Source organism: Andrographis paniculata, unplaced genomic scaffold, assembly GCF_009805555.1.
Source record: "Andrographis paniculata isolate CXL003 unplaced genomic scaffold, ASM980555v1 Contig72END, whole genome shotgun sequence".
NCBI lineage: Eukaryota > Viridiplantae > Streptophyta > Magnoliopsida > Lamiales > Acanthaceae > Andrographis > Andrographis paniculata.
This window is the reverse complement of record NW_026137609.1, coordinates 379534-400665: the sequence shown is the minus strand read 5'-3', so window position 1 is coordinate 400665 and position 21132 is coordinate 379534. Positions and strand designations below refer to the sequence as shown.

The window sequence follows — 21132 nt, the reverse complement described above, 5'->3', positions numbered from 1 at the left end:
GAAGCAGCGCATTCGGAAGCCGTGGTTATAAGCCCGAGGCAGGGCCTAATTTGGTAATTAATTTGATTTTGATTTTTGATTCTTGATTTTTGATTTTTGTTTTGTAATCGTAATGATCATCATCAGCATTAATCTTGGAGCGTCTCATTCATGATGATGATTGGATCTGAATTTTGTGATAATAAGACGACTCAGAGAGTGTTTGTTGCGTATGAGATAGAGAGAAGAAAAGAGGAGGGCGCTATTCTATTTTGTTTCTACTTGTTTCATAAACCATTTGTGTAATCTGGATAGTAGCCTATGAATATCTTTGTTTGATTGTTGTTGTGAATGCGATCGAATATATATGTTCTCGTGTTTTTTTTTAAATGACGTCTTCTGGTAATGTGATGTTTTTGGTAAATTTTCGATAATTTGCAAATTAGATCTCCATTGTTTTGGGGTTTTGTTAAATAATCTGAATAAGTATTTTTTAATATGAAAAATAAAGGAGATAATCAGAGGGAATGAATCTTTCTATTCTATCGATTCAAACATAAGTGATTTTAATATTATTGTCTTTTCCTATCCATATATACATACTAATATCTATTTTAAATCATTTTAGATGCATACGAGATGGAGCGGACTACCGGAAACAAAACAGGGAGTTTTTCGTACTTTTTTCTTTTGCATTTATGCATTGCACTTATTTTATCATATTGCATATAGAGTTAGAATTATTTTTACGTCCCGGGACTTGCATGCATGCATTAATTTTGTTTCTTAATTTTATACTAATATATTTTTAGTGTTTTTAGTTTATAGGTACAGCTTTTGGGGAGAGCGGCCGGATGCGCGGACTACCGAAAACAAAACAGGGAGTTTTTCGTACTCTTCTCTTTTATATTTATGCATTGCTTTTATTTTGCCATATTGCATATAGAGTTAGGAATATTTTTAGTCCCGGGACTTGCATTCATGCATTAATTTTGTTTCTTACTTTTATACTAATATATTTTTAGTGTTTTTAGTTTGTAGGTACAACTTTTGGGGAGAGCGGCCGGATGCGCGGACTACCGAAAACAAAACAGGGAGTTTTTCGTACTCTTCTCTTTTATATTTATGCATTGCTTTTATTTTGCCATATTGCATATAGAGTTAGGATTATTTTTAGTCCCGGGACTTGCATACATGCATTAATTTTGTTTCTTACTTTTATACTAATATATTTTTAGTGTTTTTAGTTTGTAGGTACAGCTTTTGGGGAGAGCGGCCGGATGCGCGGACTACCGAAAACAAAACAGGGAGTTTTTCGTACTCTTCTCTTTTATATTTATGCATTGCTTTTATTTTGCCATATTGCATATAGAGTTAGGATTATTTTTAGTCCCGGGACTTGCATGCATGCATTAATTTTGTTTCTTACTTTTATACTGATATATTTTTAGTGTTTTTAGTTTGTAGGTACAGCTTTTGGGGAGAGCGGCCGGATGCGCGGACTACCGAAAACAAAACAGGGAGTTTTTCGTACTCTTCTCTTTTATATTTATGCATTGCTTTTATTTTGCCATATTGCATATAGAGTTAGGATTATTTTTAGTCCCGGGACTTGCATGCATGCATTAATTTTGTTTCTTACTTTTATACTAATATATTTTTAGTGTTTTTAGTTTGTAGGTACAGCTTTTGGGGAGAGCGGCCGGATGCGCGGACTACCGAAAACAAAACAGGGAGTTTTTCGTACTCTTCTCTTTTATATTTATGCATTGCTTTTATTTTGCCATATTGCATATAGAGTTAGGATTATTTTTAGTCCCGGGACTTGCATGCATGCATTAATTTTGTTTCTTACTTTTATACTAATATATTTTTAGTGTTTTTAGTTTGTAGGTACAGCTTTTGGGGAGAGCGGCCGGATGCGCGGACTACCGAAAACAAAACAGGGAGTTTTTCGTACTCTTCTCTTTTATATTTATGCATTGCTTTTATTTTGCCATATTGCATATAGAGTTAGGATTATTTTTAGTCCCGGGACTTGCATGCATGCATTAATTTTGTTTCTTACTTTTATACTGATATATTTTTAGTGTTTTTAGTTTGTAGGTACAGCTTTTGGGGAGAGCGGCCGGATGCGCGGACTACCGAAAACAAAACAGGGAGTTTTTCGTACTCTTCTCTTTTATATTTATGCATTGCTTTTATTTTGCCATATTGCATATAGAGTTAGGATTATTTTTAGTCCCGGGACTTGCATGCATGCATTAATTTTGTTTCTTACTTTTATACTGATATATTTTTAGTGTTTTTAGTTTGTAGGTACAGCTTTTGGGGAGAGCGGCCGGATGCGCGGACTACCGAAAACAAAACAGGGAGTTTTCGTACTCTTCTCTTTTATATTTATGCATTGCTTTTATTTTGCCATATTGCATATAGAGTTAGGATTATTTTTAGTCCCGGGACTTGCATGCATGCATTAATTTTGTTTCTTACTTTTATACTAATATATTTTTAGTGTTTTTAGTTTGTAGGTACAGTTTTTGGGGAGAGCGGCTGGATGCGCGGACTACCGAAAACAAAACAGGGAGTTTTTCGTACTCTTCTTTTTTATATTTATGCATTGCTTCTATTTTGCCATATTGCATATAGAGTTAGGATTATTTTTAGTCCCGGGACTTGCATGCATGCATTAATTTTGTTTCTTACTTTTATACTAATATATTTTTAGTGTTTTTAGTTTGTAGGTACAGCTTTTGGGGAGAGCGGCCGGATGCGCGGACTACCGAAAACAAAACAGGGAGTTTTTCGTACTCTTCTCTTTTATATTTATGCATTGCTTTTATTTTGCCATATTGTATATAGAGTTAGGATTATTTTTAGTCCCGGGACTTGCATGCATGCATTAATTTTGTTTCTTACTTTTATACTAATATAGTTTTAGTGTTTTTAGTTTGTAGGTACAGCTTTTGGGGAGAGCGGCCGGATGCGCGGACTACCGAAAACAAAACAGGGAGTTTTTCGTACTCTTCTCTTTTATATTTATGCATTGCTTTTATTTTGCCATATTGCATATAGAGTTAGGATTATTTTTAGTCCCGGGACTTGCATGCATGCATTAATTTTGTTTCTTACTTTTATACTGATATATTTTTAGTGTTTTTAGTTTGTAGGTACAGCTTTTGGGGAGAGCGGCCGGATGCGCGGACTACCGAAAACAAAACAGGGAGTTTTTCGTACTCTTCTCTTTTATATTTATGCATTGCTTTTATTTTGCCATATTGCATATAGAGTTAGGAATATTTTTAGTCCCGGGACTTGCATGCATGCATTAATTTTGTTTCTTACTTTTATACTAATATATTTTTAGTGTTTTTAGTTTGTAGGTACAGCTTTTGGGGAGAGCGGCCGGATGCGCAGACTACCGAAAACAAAACAGGGAGTTTTTCGTACTCTTCTCTTTTATATTTATGCATTGCTTTTATTTTGCCATATTGCATATAGAGTTAGGAATATTTTTAGTCCCGGGACTTGCATGCATGCATTAATTTTGTTTCTTACTTTTATACTAATATATTTTTAGTGTTTTTAGTTTGTAGATACAGCTTTTGGGGAGAGCGGCCGGATGCGCGGACTACCGAAAACAAAACAGGGAGTTTTTCGTACTCTTCTCTTTTATATTTATGCATTGCTTTTATTTTGCCATATTGCATATAGAGTTATGATTATTTTTAGTCCCGGGACTTGCATGCATGCATTAATTTTGTTTCTTACTTTTATACTAATATATTTTTAGTGTTTTTAGTTTGTAGGTACAGCTTTTGGGGAGAGCGGCCGGATGCGCGGACTACCGAAAACAAAACAGGGAGTTTTTCGAACTCTTCTCTTTTATATTTATGCATTGCTTTTATTTTGCCATATTGCATATAGAGTTAGGATTATTTTTAGTCCCGGGACTTGCATGCATGTATTAATTTTGTTTCTTAATTTTATACTAACATATTTTTTAGTGATTTTGGTTTGTAGGTACAGCTTTTGGGGAGAGCGGCCGGATGAGCGGGCTACCGAAAATAAAACTGGAAGTTTTTCGTGCTCTTCTCTTTTATAGTTATGCATTGCATTTACTTTATCATATTGCATATAGAGTTAGGATTATTTTTAGTCCCGGGACTTGCATGCATGTATTAATTTTGTTTCTTAATTTTATACTAACATATTTTTTAGTGTTTTTGGTTTGTAGGTACAGCTTTTGGGGAGAGCGGCCGGATGAGCGGACTATCGAAAACAAAACAGGGAGTTTTTCGTACTCTTCTATTTTACATTTATGCATTGCATTTATTATATTATATTGCATATAGAGTTAGGATTATTTTTACGTCATGGGACTTGCATGCATGCATTAATTTATTTTCTTAATTTTATACTAACATATTTTTAAGTTTTTTTGGTTTGTAGTTACAGTTTTTTTGGGAGATTAGAGGAAGCGCAAAGATCCGTCGATCTCGATTTTAAATCTAAGGTAAGTGATTTTAATGTTATTGTCTTTTCCTATGCATATACATACTAATATCATTTTTAAATCGTTTTAGACGCATGTAAATAAATAGGTAAAAAAAATTTAAAATAAATGAATACTTAAAATAGTATGAAATCAAATCAATTATTTAATTTTAAAATGAAAGAAGTATTCTATGTATTTACATATATATTATATTCTCAAATTATATATATTTATTCTATTAATTATAAATTTCTTCTGTATTTTATTATGGTATATATATTATTAGTATTTAATATTAAAAAATAAAAATAGAAATAAACAATAAATTAATATGAGATCCATATAATTAAAATATATTTTTAAATTATCATGATTAATTATAACTTTATAAATTATATCAATCATAATTATGTCAATTAATATAATTATTTAATATCAATTATAATGAAAAATTTCATTATCCATTATTTATGGGTATAAATAAAAATTAAGAAAATATTAAATTAATTTTAAATTTTTTTAAGAATTAAAAAATAAAAAAAACTATAAAATTATAAAATATAATTAATGATGGTTTTAATTTTATTGATTATTAATATAATTATTTTAATTATAAAAATAAATAAAATTACATTCCAAAATCATTACATTTTCAATAGCCTTAATTAGGGTATAAATAGACAAAATTATAATTTACTTTAATCCTTAAATTAAATAAATTATTTTATTATATTTAATAATGTATTAATTATGATATACTTAATGATATTTAATACATATTTATTTTATTAAAATATCAAAAAATCAAAAAATTTGACAGAAAAATTTGATGGGGTAGACCCCACACCGATCTCTTATATATATATATAAGGGGTATAAATAGACAAAATTATAATTTACTTTAATTATAATATTAAATCAATTATTTTATTATATTTAAAAATATATTAATTATAATTTTATTAATTATGATATACTTAATGACATTTAATACATTTTTATTTTATTTAAAAATCAAAAATAATAAAAAAAATTGACAAAAATGATTTAATGGAATGGACCCCGTACTGATCTCATATATATATATATATATAGATAACCGTATATATATAATATTTACCAGCGAAACTGTGTTACACGTGTTATTTTTATTTATTTTCAATTTTTTTTGTGTGGGGCCCACCACTTCAAATAATAATAATAATAATAAAAAGGAGTGGATGTGGGGGAGTTGGGGGAAACGGATTTGCGAGATTTTTTTTTTTTTTTTTTTGGTAAGATTTTGATTTTGTGTTTTGATTTTAAATAATAAAATTTTGAATTGACATAATTATTTGATATAATATAAATATATAATTATACGATGTTTTGACACTAAAATTTTATTTCAGTGTAATATAACAAATAAAAATATGCGTTTAATTTGATTTGTAAAGTGAAAAAAAAAAAATTGAAATAGGAAAAGCAAAACTAAAATTTCACAAGTAAACATAATTATAAAAGAAAAATAATTTTGTGGGTTTTTTATTTGAATAATAAAATTTTGAATTGAAATAATTAGTTGATGTGATATAAATATGTATTGATGTTTTAAATGTATAATTAAATTTTACTGTAATATAATAAATAAAAACTAGATATTTAATTTAATTTTGCAGGGAGAAAAAAAAAATAAAATTACACAAATAGACATAATTATATATATTTTTATTTATATTTATTTTAATTATAATAGTATACTACTATATAAATTAGTAATTTCTTTTAGTTTTTAACTATAATTATATCGGTTATCTTTCATTCTATCAAAATTTAATCATTATATTTAATATAATCATTAAAATTCAAACAAATCTAATTACATGAAAAACTATGACATAAATAAACCCAAAGTGAACAAGTTCATTATTTCAAATTTTATATTAATAAGTTACTATTTATTTAAGATTTTAATCCAAGGATCTCTACTCCGGATGCTTCCGGTCTCTTCTAAGGAAGATTCTTGCAGGAAGGAAGGATGGGACAGTTTCGAATTTACAAAATAATTAATTAACTAAATAATACTAATGTATAAACAAAATAATAGAACAGAAAGAATAGCAACATCCATATTGTCTGACGAAAAGTGGTATATAATCTTTGGCAATGTCATGGCATTCACATATGAAGAAACACTAGTATAATATCCACATGATCAGTACAAATTCACCTCTTTCTTTCTTGCTATCCCGAGAAGAAGAAGAAGAAGAAGAAGAAGAAGAAGAAGAAGAAGGCTCATGTCTTCCCTCAAAACCCAACACCTGCAGAATGAGAGCAGCAGCAGCACAGGTTTAGACTTCGCCTTCCCAGTTGCAAACCGAGCGAGGCCAGCGTGTTCTAACGCAATCTACCAGAGGCCCATATTGACTTGGAGTAGGTGCTCCCAAGTTCTCTGCTTTATCGGCCATGAATTCCTCCGGTGTCCACCTTGGTGGGGCCGAAACAGTCAGCTTTGTTAACTAGGCCTTTGCATCGGATTCTCGTTTCCAGATGGCTTTGCAATCCCGTTGAAATGGTAGAGATCGAAGACCTTTCTCCCATTTACTCCAGCCATATGCTTAATGCCTCCTAAGCTCGTGTCTAAATCCACAAGGGCCTGCAAGAATTCACTCCACACTATAACACCCGTGCTGCTAAGGAAATTAACCTTCTCCTGTGGAAGTTTAATGTTCATTTCCTTCACAACTTGATTGAAGCCTTCAACACTGACGAAACCGCCACCGCCACCGCCACTTTGATCTCGGGCATCAAATGCTCGCCTGATCTGCAATTCTCTGTTTTCAAGTTCACTATCCTCTTGGACATCGCGAATAAAACAGTGTAATGTGACTCGCTTCCAACCACCCATATTGGCCATCATGGGCATTTGAGTAACTCGCCAACCTTACACAGATTGAGGGCCTCTGACTTGTACAGCTGTTGAGATGCCCTTTACAAACATGCCACCACCCAAGTCCATTTTCCCGTCAAACACATTTGCAACGGCACTCCCAGAGAGTAATAGGTTGACAATTTCCTATTTCACAAAGCAAGGGTGGGTGTTTACAATGTTAGTGATCAACCAAACCATAATCACTGTTCGTAAACAGAATTGTAATAAATAATCCAGGGACACCTGTGATGCGTGGCCAAATGGAGCAGTTACTAATGGTTGGCTTGGATCATCTCTATCCACTTACTTGTACATAGTCCTGATAATGCAACAGGCAGTATTGATAGATCAGGAAGGGCAAGCCAACATCAGCAACTAACAACAGATCGAATGTTCATGCAGGATATGGAAGTAGTTGAGTACCAGTCCTCTTGACAACAAGGCGGATATTAAGAAAAGCAATACACCCATGCGGCTTCTGAAAAAAGGAAGTAAAGCTTCAAGCTTCTCAAGTGCAGTTGACTGTGAGGTGCAGGTCTCAACTCTCAGAATCGTCTACAATCCTGACCCAGTATCGACAGAAAGACCATTTAGTGCTTTAGCAATGACCTGCAGATTAGTTGAGTTACTAAAGAGGCAGCGCAGGGTAATGATCACTGTAGTATGCCACATGCATGTCTCTAACCATCACAGATATAACACGAATTCCAAGGATAAGATGATGGAAGAAACATATAGTTCTCAAAACTGAAAATTGCTAAAATCATTGCAATGAATTACTCCAACTTGAAGAGAAAAACTCAAGCATGTGAGTGATGTTATCACTAGCTCACCTCATCTTCAGAGGCATCCATAGACTTGTAATTATCGCTGTCATGAATATTGAGATATGCTATACCCGCTCTTTTCTTGCGGAGTATCTCACTCATGCTCCTCACCAGGGCCCTGTTTGAAAGCAGAAACTTTGAGCAACAATGAAATAACTTCAGAGCTCAAATGATTGTGTTAACTGAACATGTATGAGTGACCTGTGAAGAACAATAATTTTCCATGTACGAATAAAACAATCTTGCCTAGTAGTTAAGAAGATATATGGGCTTAAATCTCACATAAAGTACAATTTATGATGAAAAGTGGGATTCTGTATTTAACAATCCTTTTTTATCACCTGGTAGACCAATTTCACTAGGTTCTGCAGACAGCAGCCTTCAGTCAAACATGCAATAATACAATTTACAAAGCAACACCAGAGGGAAACTTTAAGCATATTTGAGCAGAAATTTTGCAAATTGATCAACCAGCCATTCATGACCCAAGAGCTATGTACACATATATTATAAGTTCTACTCCGCAACCAATACTGAATTAGAAAGCAGAATAGCATTTAAGGAAAACGCTATTGAAAGAATCATCACCTAGATCTTTTCCCTTCAGAAAAAAGGGGGAAAGTATCTGAAGAAACAGATTCATTCTTAGGTATGGGAACTTTTCCGGTATTCTCCAACTCTTTCGGGACAAAGAGAAGATACTTGAGTACAAAAGCCTGCAAGGCCAAAATATTATGTCTGCATGTGAATAAGTGTAGCATAAAAAATAGAAACTCAATGGATAGGTAAGACAATCTGGGAAAATGTTTTAACAAGCTCATACAATCAAACATGAAGTTAAAATTGGATGATATATAGATTTAAACACATACAAACAAATCAGAATGATCAAGCCATATACTGCTAGCATCTTCATATGCTTCCTGTAATCCTCCTTCAACAAATCTCTGCCAAACTCTCTCTTCCCTTGGTTGTGTACCTGTGCTCAAATCATAAAATGCAAACACCCAATTTCCCAAAAAAGGCTTGCTGGCTGCAAAATACTTGCTCAAATACCAAGAATTGGCCTTTGTCCAGCTTGGAAAAACAAGAGAAGAATGCCAACAGAGCTAAAAATTTCATGAATTAAAATTTTGCTCGATCTATATAAGCAGGCCTTTTCAATGCTCCAAAATAATTCACACAGATGAAGAACTGAGAAATTAGCTCATTATCCACCCGCATGCCTCCCCACCATTTCCTTCTTCCCTAAGTTTCTCCCAATAAAAATCAATTGCACCATCCGATCGAACAATCCTGCAATTAGGGGAAAAAGTCAGACCTCAATCAATTCAATCGACCGTGGCTTCCAAAACCCCCAATTCTCTGTATCCAGGAGTCGTCCAGACCAATCCTGATTCGAATTCGTCATTTCTGTCAAACCCTAGAAAAAGCCCCTCCCAATCTTCGTCGCTCTATCCGACGATCGAAATGAATGAATTGGCGGAGAATCTGTTCCCAGACGCCGAAGAAGAAACGGAGGCGACGAAAGGCAGTGGAGGAAATGGCCAGAAGTGAGTCGTCGGAGGAAGTGATTGTGAGAGATTCTCCGGCTGGATATAAATTAATTGAAGCAGGGGATACCATCGTAGCGGCTCTGGTTCGGATCGGGGATGAAATCCAGTGGCCAATGGCGAAGGACGAGGCCGCCGTGAAGCTCGACGTTTCGCACTACTTCTTCACTCGTAGGGTTCCGGCGAAATTAACAGACGGATTGACGGTCGCCGCGAAGGGGCAGGAAGGATTGGTGGAGAAATTGGATTCTGCGCTGGAGAAATTCAGTGCGTTTAGGGTTGAGAAGGCGTCGGCGGCGGCTGTGGGGGCGGAGTGGGGAAGTATCTCCGGCGGAGATGGATGCGAACAAGGAGGTGGTGGAGAAAGGCGCGGCGGCGTACTGGACGACCGAGGGACTGTCGGCCGCTGAAGTATAGTAGTAGTAAATTATAAAATAAAAATAAAATAAAATATAACTGAAAATAGATATATATATATATATATATTTAATAATTTTAAAATATAATAAATTTGGTAATATTACCTTATATTGACCAACGGTAATATCACAGTTGCTTTAAATACTTGGTTTAATATTTTTCTTTATCCGATTCATTTGGTTTAATTTTCTTGCGTGGTGGTGGTCGGTGCTTGGGAGCAAGTGCGCGGTGGAGAGAAACCGCTGGAAGCAAATGAACGACCATCTCGCCGTCTTTCTTTCTCTCATGCCGTCAAGCGAGTAAGTATTTAATTAATTAACTAATTTAGGGTTTACGAGGTTTAATTGGGGGATTTTGGGGATTATCGGACGGAGATTAACTAACAAAATGATGGATGTATATTAGGGCGGCGAGCAGGCATCCATAATCGGCGGCGTGGCGGATTAAATCCAGGAACTGCGAGGCCAAGAAGCAGCGCATTCGGAAGCCGTGGTTATAAGCCCGAGGCAGGGCCTAATTTGGTAATTAATTTGATTTTGATTTTTGATTCTTGATTTTTGATTTTTGTTTTGTAATCGTAATGATCATCATCAGCATTAATCTTGGAGCGTCTCATTCATGATGATGATTGGATCTGAATTTTGTGATAATAAGACGACTCAGAGAGTGTTTGTTGCGTATGAGATAGAGAGAAGAAAAGAGGAGGGCGCTATTCTATTTTGTTTCTACTTGTTTCATAAACCATTTGTGTAATCTGGATAGTAGCCTATGAATATCTTTGTTTGATTGTTGTTGTGAATGCGATCGAATATATATGTTCTCGTGTTTTTTTTTAAATGACGTCTTCTGGTAATGTGATGTTTTTGGTAAATTTTCGATAATTTGCAAATTAGATCTCCATTGTTTTGGGGTTTTGTTAAATAATCTGAATAAGTATTTTTTAATATGAAAAATAAAGGAGATAATCAGAGGGAATGAATCTTTCTATTCTATCGATTCAAACATAAGTGATTTTAATATTATTGTCTTTTCCTATCCATATATACATACTAATATCTATTTTAAATCATTTTAGATGCATACGAGATGGAGCGGACTACCGGAAACAAAACAGGGAGTTTTTCGTACTTTTTTCTTTTGCATTTATGCATTGCACTTATTTTATCATATTGCATATAGAGTTAGAATTATTTTTACGTCCCGGGACTTGCATGCATGCATTAATTTTGTTTCTTAATTTTATACTAATATATTTTTAGTGTTTTTAGTTTATAGGTACAGCTTTTGGGGAGAGCGGCCGGATGCGCGGACTACCGAAAACAAAACAGGGAGTTTTTCGTACTCTTCTCTTTTATATTTATGCATTGCTTTTATTTTGCCATATTGCATATAGAGTTAGGAATATTTTTAGTCCCGGGACTTGCATTCATGCATTAATTTTGTTTCTTACTTTTATACTAATATATTTTTAGTGTTTTTAGTTTGTAGGTACAACTTTTGGGGAGAGCGGCCGGATGCGCGGACTACCGAAAACAAAACAGGGAGTTTTTCGTACTCTTCTCTTTTATATTTATGCATTGCTTTTATTTTGCCATATTGCATATAGAGTTAGGATTATTTTTAGTCCCGGGACTTGCATACATGCATTAATTTTGTTTCTTACTTTTATACTAATATATTTTTAGTGTTTTTAGTTTGTAGGTACAGCTTTTGGGGAGAGCGGCCGGATGCGCGGACTACCGAAAACAAAACAGGGAGTTTTTCGTACTCTTCTCTTTTATATTTATGCATTGCTTTTATTTTGCCATATTGCATATAGAGTTAGGATTATTTTTAGTCCCGGGACTTGCATGCATGCATTAATTTTGTTTCTTACTTTTATACTGATATATTTTTAGTGTTTTTAGTTTGTAGGTACAGCTTTTGGGGAGAGCGGCCGGATGCGCGGACTACCGAAAACAAAACAGGGAGTTTTTCGTACTCTTCTCTTTTATATTTATGCATTGCTTTTATTTTGCCATATTGCATATAGAGTTAGGATTATTTTTAGTCCCGGGACTTGCATGCATGCATTAATTTTGTTTCTTACTTTTATACTAATATATTTTTAGTGTTTTTAGTTTGTAGGTACAGCTTTTGGGGAGAGCGGCCGGATGCGCGGACTACCGAAAACAAAACAGGGAGTTTTTCGTACTCTTCTCTTTTATATTTATGCATTGCTTTTATTTTGCCATATTGCATATAGAGTTAGGATTATTTTTAGTCCCGGGACTTGCATGCATGCATTAATTTTGTTTCTTACTTTTATACTAATATATTTTTAGTGTTTTTAGTTTGTAGGTACAGCTTTTGGGGAGAGCGGCCGGATGCGCGGACTACCGAAAACAAAACAGGGAGTTTTTCGAACTCTTCTCTTTTATATTTATGCATTGCTTTTATTTTGCCATATTGCATATAGAGTTAGGATTATTTTTAGTCCCGGGACTTGCATGCATGTATTAATTTTGTTTCTTAATTTTATACTAACATATTTTTTAGTGATTTTGGTTTGTAGGTACAGCTTTTGGGGAGAGCGGCCGGATGAGCGGGCTACCGAAAATAAAACTGGAAGTTTTTCGTGCTCTTCTCTTTTATAGTTATGCATTGCATTTACTTTATCATATTGCATATAGAGTTAGGATTATTTTTAGTCCCGGGACTTGCATGCATGTATTAATTTTGTTTCTTAATTTTATACTAACATATTTTTTAGTGTTTTTGGTTTGTAGGTACAGCTTTTGGGGAGAGCGGCCGGATGAGCGGACTATCGAAAACAAAACAGGGAGTTTTTCGTACTCTTCTATTTTACATTTATGCATTGCATTTATTATATTATATTGCATATAGAGTTAGGATTATTTTTACGTCATGGGACTTGCATGCATGCATTAATTTATTTTCTTAATTTTATACTAACATATTTTTAAGTTTTTTTGGTTTGTAGTTACAGTTTTTTTGGGAGATTAGAGGAAGCGCAAAGATCCGTCGATCTCGATTTTAAATCTAAGGTAAGTGATTTTAATGTTATTGTCTTTTCCTATGCATATACATACTAATATCATTTTTAAATCGTTTTAGACGCATGTAAATAAATAGGTAAAAAAAATTTAAAATAAATGAATACTTAAAATAGTATGAAATCAAATCAATTATTTAATTTTAAAATGAAAGAAGTATTCTATGTATTTACATATATATTATATTCTCAAATTATATATATTTATTCTATTAATTATAAATTTCTTCTGTATTTTATTATGGTATATATATTATTAGTATTTAATATTAAAAAATAAAAATAGAAATAAACAATAAATTAATATGAGATCCATATAATTAAAATATATTTTTAAATTATCATGATTAATTATAACTTTATAAATTATATCAATCATAATTATGTCAATTAATATAATTATTTAATATCAATTATAATGAAAAATTTCATTATCCATTATTTATGGGTATAAATAAAAATTAAGAAAATATTAAATTAATTTTAAATTTTTTTAAGAATTAAAAAATAAAAAAAACTATAAAATTATAAAATATAATTAATGATGGTTTTAATTTTATTGATTATTAATATAATTATTTTAATTATAAAAATAAATAAAATTACATTCCAAAATCATTACATTTTCAATAGCCTTAATTAGGGTATAAATAGACAAAATTATAATTTACTTTAATCCTTAAATTAAATAAATTATTTTATTATATTTAATAATGTATTAATTATGATATACTTAATGATATTTAATACATATTTATTTTATTAAAATATCAAAAAATCAAAAAATTTGACAGAAAAATTTGATGGGGTAGACCCCACACCGATCTCTTATATATATATATAAGGGGTATAAATAGACAAAATTATAATTTACTTTAATTATAATATTAAATCAATTATTTTATTATATTTAAAAATATATTAATTATAATTTTATTAATTATGATATACTTAATGACATTTAATACATTTTTATTTTATTTAAAAATCAAAAAAAATAAAAAAAATTGACAAAAATGATTTAATGGAATGGACCCCGTACTGATCTCATATATATATATATATAGATAACCGTATATATATAATATTTACCAGCGAAACTGTGTTACACGTGTTATTTTTATTTATTTTCAATTTTTTTTGTGTGGGGCCCACCACTTCAAATAATAATAATAATAATAAAAAGGAGTGGATGTGGGGGAGTTGGGGGAAACGGATTTGCGAGATTTTTTTTTTTTTTTTTTTGGTAAGATTTTGATTTTGTGTTTTGATTTTAAATAATAAAATTTTGAATTGACATAATTATTTGATATAATATAAATATATAATTATACGATGTTTTGACACTAAAATTTTATTTCAGTGTAATATAACAAATAAAAATATGCGTTTAATTTGATTTGTAAAGTGAAAAAAAAAAAATTGAAATAGGAAAAGCAAAACTAAAATTTCACAAGTAAACATAATTATAAAAGAAAAATAATTTTGTGGGTTTTTTATTTGAATAATAAAATTTTGAATTGAAATAATTAGTTGATGTGATATAAATATGTATTGATGTTTTAAATGTATAATTAAATTTTACTGTAATATAATAAATAAAAACTAGATATTTAATTTAATTTTGCAGGGAGAAAAAAAAAATAAAATTACACAAATAGACATAATTATATATATTTTTATTTATATTTATTTTAATTATAATAGTATACTACTATATAAATTAGTAATTTCTTTTAGTTTTTAACTATAATTATATCGGTTATCTTTCATTCTATCAAAATTTAATCATTATATTTAATATAATCATTAAAATTCAAACAAATCTAATTACATGAAAAACTATGACATAAATAAACCCAAAGTGAACAAGTTCATTATTTCAAATTTTATATTAATAAGTTACTATTTATTTAAGATTTTAATCCAAGGATCTCTACTCCGGATGCTTCCGGTCTCTTCTAAGGAAGATTCTTGCAGGAAGGAAGGATGGGACAGTTTCGAATTTACAAAATAATTAATTAACTAAATAATACTAATGTATAAACAAAATAATAGAACAGAAAGAATAGCAACATCCATATTGTCTGACGAAAAGTGGTATATAATCTTTGGCAATGTCATGGCATTCACATATGAAGAAACACTAGTATAATATCCACATGATCAGTACAAATTCACCTCTTTCTTTCTTGCTATCCCGAGAAGAAGAAGAAGAAGAAGAAGAAGAAGAAGAAGAAGAAGGCTCATGTCTTCCCTCAAAACCCAACACCTGCAGAATGAGAGCAGCAGCAGCACAGGTTTAGACTTCGCCTTCCCAGTTGCAAACCGAGCGAGGCCAGCGTGTTCTAACGCAATCTACCAGAGGCCCATATTGACTTGGAGTAGGTGCTCCCAAGTTCTCTGCTTTATCGGCCATGAATTCCTCCGGTGTCCACCTTGGTGGGGCCGAAACAGTCAGCTTTGTTAACTAGGCCTTTGCATCGGATTCTCGTTTCCAGATGGCTTTGCAATCCCGTTGAAATGGTAGAGATCGAAGACCTTTCTCCCATTTACTCCAGCCATATGCTTAATGCCTCCTAAGCTCGTGTCTAAATCCACAAGGGCCTGCAAGAATTCACTCCACACTATAACACCCGTGCTGCTAAGGAAATTAACCTTCTCCTGTGGAAGTTTAATGTTCATTTCCTTCACAACTTGATTGAAGCCTTCAACACTGACGAAACCGCCACCGCCACCGCCACTTTGATCTCGGGCATCAAATGCTCGCCTGATCTGCAATTCTCTGTTTTCAAGTTCACTATCCTCTTGGACATCGCGAATAAAACAGTGTAATGTGACTCGCTTCCAACCACCCATATTGGCCATCATGGGCATTTGAGTAACTCGCCAACCTTACACAGATTGAGGGCCTCTGACTTGTACAGCTGTTGAGATGCCCTTTACAAACATGCCACCACCCAAGTCCATTTTCCCGTCAAACACATTTGCAACGGCACTCCCAGAGAGTAATAGGTTGACAATTTCCTATTTCACAAAGCAAGGGTGGGTGTTTACAATGTTAGTGATCAACCAAACCATAATCACTGTTCGTAAACAGAATTGTAATAAATAATCCAGGGACACCTGTGATGCGTGGCCAAATGGAGCAGTTACTAATGGTTGGCTTGGATCATCTCTATCCACTTACTTGTTGTACATAGTCCTGATAATGCAACAGGCAGTATTGATAGATCAGGAAGGGCAAGCCAACATCAGCAACTAACAACAGATCGAATGTTCATGCAGGATATGTAAGTAGTTGAGTACCAGTCCTCTTGACAACAAGGCGGATATTAAGAAAAGCAATACACCCATGCGGCTTCTGAAAAAAGGAAGTAAAGCTTCAAGCTTCTCAAGTGTAGTTGACTGTGAGGTGCAGGTCTCAACTCTCAGAATCGTCTACAATCCTGACCCAGTATCGACAGAAAGACCATTTAGTGCTTTAGCAATGACCTGCAGATTAGTTGAGTTACTAAAGAGGCAGCGCAGGGTAATGATCACTGTAGTATGCCACATGCATGTCTCTAACCATCACAGATATAACACGAATTCCAAGGATAAGATGATGGAAGAAACATATAGTTCTCAAAACTGAAAATTGCTAAAATCATTGCAATGAATTACTCCAACTTGAAGAGAAAAACTCAAGCATGTGAGTGATGTTATCACTAGCTCACCTCATCTTCAGAGGCATCCATAGACTTGTAATTATCGCTGTCATGAATATTGAGATATGCTATACCCGCTCTTTTCTTGCGGAGTATCTCACTCATGCTCCTCACCAGGGCCCTGTTTGAAAGCAGAAACTTTGAGCAACAATGAAATAACTTCAGAGCTCAAATGATTGTGTTAACTGAACATGTATGAGTGACCTGTGAAGAACAATAATTTTCCATGTACGAATAAAACAATCTTGCCTAGTAGTTAAGAAGATATATGGGCTTAAATCTCACATAAAGTACAATTTATGATGAAAAGTGGGATTCTGTATTTAACAATCCTTTTTTATCACCTGGTAGACCAATTTCACTAGGTTCTGCAGACAGCAGCCTTCATTCAAACATGCAATAATACAATTTACAAAGCAACACCAGAGGGAAACTTTAAGCATATTTGAGCAGAAATTTTGCAAATTGATCAACCAGCCATTCATGACCCAAGAGCTATGTACACATATATTATAAGTTCTACTCCGCAACCAATACTGAATTAGAAAGCAGAATAGCATTTAAGGAAAACGCTATTGAAAGAATCATCACCTAGATCTTTTCCCTTCAGAAAAAAGGGGGAAAGTATCTGAAGAAACAGATTCATTCTTAGGTATGGGAACTTTTCCGGTATTCTCCAACTCTTTCGGGACAAAGAGAAGATACTTGAGTACAAAAGCCTGCAAGGCCAAAATATTATGTCTGCATGTGAATAAGTGTAGCATAAAAAATAGAAACTCAATGGATAGGTAAGACAATCTGGGAAAATGTTTTAACAAGCTCATACAATCAAACATGAAGTTAAAATTGGATGATATATAGATTTAAACACATACAAACAAATCAGAATGATCAAGCCATATACTGCTAGCATCTTCATATGCTTCCTGTAATCCTCCTTCAACAAATCTCTGCCAAACTCTCTCTTCCCTTGGTTGTGTACCTGTGCTCAAATCATAAAATGCAAACACCCAATTTCCCAAAAAAGGCTTGCTGGCTGCAAAATACTTGCTCAAATACCAAGAATTGGCCTTTGTCCAGCTTGGAAAAACAAGAGAAGAATGCCAACAGAGCTAAAAATTTCATGAATTAAAATTTTGCTCGATCTATATAAGCAGGCCTTTTCAATGCTCCAAAATAATTCACACAGATGAAGAACTGAGAAATTAGCTCATTATCCACCCGCATGCCTCCCCACCATTTCCTTCTTCCCTAAGTTTCTCCCAATAAAAATCAATTGCACCATCCGATCGAACAATCCTGCAATTAGGGGAAAAAGTCAGACCTCAATCAATTCAATCGACCGTGGCTTCCCAAAACCCCCAATTCTCTGTATCCAGGAGTCGTCCAGACCAATCCTGATTCGAATTCGTCATTTCTGTCAAACCCTAGAAAAAGCCCCTCCCAATCTTCGTCGCTCTATCCGACGATCGAAATGAATGAATTGGCGGAGAATCTGTTCCCAGACGCCGAAGAAGAAACGGAGGCGACGAAAGGCAGTGGAGGAAATGGCCAGAAGTGAGTCGTCGGAGGAAGTGATTGTGAGAGATTCTCCGGCTGGATATAAATTAATTGAAGCAGGGGATACCATCGTAGCGGCTCTGGTTCGGATCGGGGATGAAATCCAGTGGCCAATGGCGAAGGACGAGGCCGCCGTGAAGCTCGACGTTTCGCACTACTTCTTCACTCGTAGGGTTCCGGCGAAATTAACAGACGGATTGACGGTCGCCGCGAAGGGGCAGGAAGGATTGGTGGAGAAATTGGATTCTGCGCTGGAGAAATTCAGTGCGTTTAGGGTTGAGAAGGCGTCGGCGGCGGCTGTGGGGGCGGAGTGGGGAGAAGTATCTCCGGCGGAGATGGATGCGAACAAGGAGGTGGTGGAGAAAGGCGCGGCGGCGTACTGGACGACCGAGGGACTGTCGGCCGCTGAAGTATAGTAGTAGTAAATTATAAAATAAAAATAAAATAAAATATAACTGAAAATAGATATATATATATATATATATTTAATAATTTTAAAATATAATAAATTTGGTAATATTACCTTATATTGACCAACGGTAATATCACAGTTGCTTTAAATACTTGGTTTAATATTTTTCTTTATCCGATTCATTTGGTTTAATTTTCTTGCGTGGTGGTGGTCGGTGCTTGGGAGCAAGTGCGCGGTGGAGAGAAACCGCTGGAAGCAAATGAACGACCATCTCGCCGTCTTTCTTTCTCTCATGCCGTCAAGCGAGTAAGTATTTAATTAATTAACTAATTTAGGGTTTACGAGGTTTAATTGGGGGATTTTGGGGATTATCGGACGGAGATTAACTAACAAAATGATGGATGTATATTAGGGCGGCGAGCAGGCATCCATAATCGGCGGCGTGGCGGATTAAATCCAGGAACTGCGAGGCCAAGAAGCAGCGCATTCGGAAGCCGTGGTTATAAGCCCGAGGCAGGGCCTAATTTGGTAATTAATTTGATTTTGATTTTTGATTCTTGATTTTTGATTTTTGTTTTGTAATCGTAATGATCATCATCAGCATTAATCTTGGAGCGTCTCATTCATGATGATGATTGGATCTGAATTTTGTGATAATAAGACGACTCAGAGAGTGTTTGTTGCGTATGAGATAGAGAGAAGAAAAGAGGAGGGCGCTATTCTATTTTGTTTCTACTTGTTTCATAAACCATTTGTGTAATCTGGATAGTAGCCTATGAATATCTTTGTTTGATTGTTGTTGTGAATGCGATCGAATATATATGTTCTCGTGTTTTTTTTTAAATGACGTCTTCTGGTAATGTGATGTTTTTGGTAAATTTTCGATAATTTGCAAATTAGATCTCCATTGTTTTGGGGTTTTGTTAAATAATCTGAATAAGTATTTTTTAATATGAAAAATAAAGGAGATAATCAGAGGGAATGAATCTTTCTATTCTATCGATTCAAACATAAGTGATTTTAATATTATTGTCTTTTCCTATCCATATATACATACTAATATCTATTTTAAATCATTTTAGATGCATACGAGATGGAGCGGACTACCGGAAACAAAACAGGGAGTTTTTCGTACTTTTTTCTTTTGCATTTATGCATTGCACTTATTTTATCATATTGCATATAGAGTTAGAATTATTTTTACGTCCCGGGACTTGCATGCATGCATTAATTTTGTTTCTTAATTTTATACTAATATATTTTTAGTGTTTTTAGTTTATAGGTACAGCTTTTGGGGAGAGCGGCCGGATGCGCGGACTACCGAAAACAAAACAGGGAGTTTTTCGTACTCTTCTCTTTTATATTTATGCATTGCTTTTATTTTGCCATATTGCATATAGAGTTAGGATTATTTTTAGTCCCGGGACTTGCATGCATGCATTAATTTTGTTTCTTACTTTTATACTAATATATTTTTAGTGTTTTTAGTTTGTAGGTACAGCTTTTGGGGAGAGCGGCCGGATGCGCGGACTACCGAAAACAAAACAGGGAGTTTTTCGTACTCTTCTCTTTTATATTTATGCATTGCTTTTATTTTGCCATATTGCATATAGAGTTAGGATTATTTTTAGTCCCGGGACTTGCATGCATGCATTAATTTTGTTTCTTACTTTTATACTAATATATTTTTAGTGTTTTTAGTTTGTAGGTACAACTTTTGGGGAGAGCGGCCGGATGCGCGGACTACCGAAAACAAAACAGGGAGTTTTTCGTACTCTTCTCTTTTATATTTATGCATTGCTTTTATTTTGCCATATTGCATATAGAGTTAGGATTATTTTTAGTCCCGGGACTTGCATGCATGCATTAATTTTGTTTCTTACTTTTATACTGATATATTTTTAGTGTTTTTAGTTTGTAGGTACAGCTTTTGGGGAGAGCGGCCGGATGCGCGGACTACCGAAAACAAAACAGGGAGTTTTTCGTACTCTTCTCTTTTATATTTATGCATTGCTTTTATTTTGCCATATTGCATATAGAGTTAGGATTATTTTTAGTCCCGGGACTTGCATGCATGCATTAATTTTGTTTCTTACTTTTATACTAATATATTTTTAGTATTTTTAGTTTGTAGGTACAGCTTTTGGGGAGAGCGGCCGGATGCGCGGACTACCGAAAACAAAACAGGGAGTTTTTCGTACTCTTCT

The 21132-nt window shown here is 33.7% G+C and overlaps 2 protein-coding genes and 2 pseudogenes across 2 annotated transcripts; 2 read left to right on the top strand and 2 right to left on the bottom strand.

Moving 5' to 3' along the window:
• Positions 1–6586: 6586 nt before the first annotated feature.
• Positions 6587–9626, bottom strand: LOC127265192 (uncharacterized; annotated as a pseudogene).
• A 63-nt stretch (positions 9627–9689) lies between these two features.
• LOC127265191 (senescence/dehydration-associated protein At3g51250-like) lies at positions 9690–10178 on the top strand. Its single transcript, XM_051294900.1, has one exon. It carries the CDS (start codon positions 9690–9692, stop codon positions 10176–10178), a length of 489 nt encoding a protein of 162 aa, XP_051150857.1.
• A 5146-nt stretch (positions 10179–15324) lies between these two features.
• On the bottom strand, positions 15325–18368 carry LOC127265190 (uncharacterized; annotated as a pseudogene).
• On the top strand, positions 18065–18947 carry LOC127265213 (senescence/dehydration-associated protein At4g35985, chloroplastic-like). The gene has a single exon (XM_051294921.1). The coding sequence runs from the start codon at positions 18432–18434 to the stop codon at positions 18927–18929; it is 498 nt and encodes a 165-aa protein (XP_051150878.1). The 5' UTR covers positions 18065–18431; the 3' UTR covers positions 18930–18947.
• The last annotated feature ends 2185 nt before the right edge of the window (positions 18948–21132 follow it).

Excerpts from the sequence above, each read along its gene's own strand:
- LOC127265191 (XM_051294900.1), top strand. The coding sequence starts at position 9,690 with ATGAATTGGCGGAGAATCTGTTCCCAGACGCCGAAGAAGAAACGGAGG.
- LOC127265213 (XM_051294921.1), top strand. The coding sequence starts at position 18,432 with ATGAATTGGCGGAGAATCTGTTCCCAGACGCCGAAGAAGAAACGGAGG.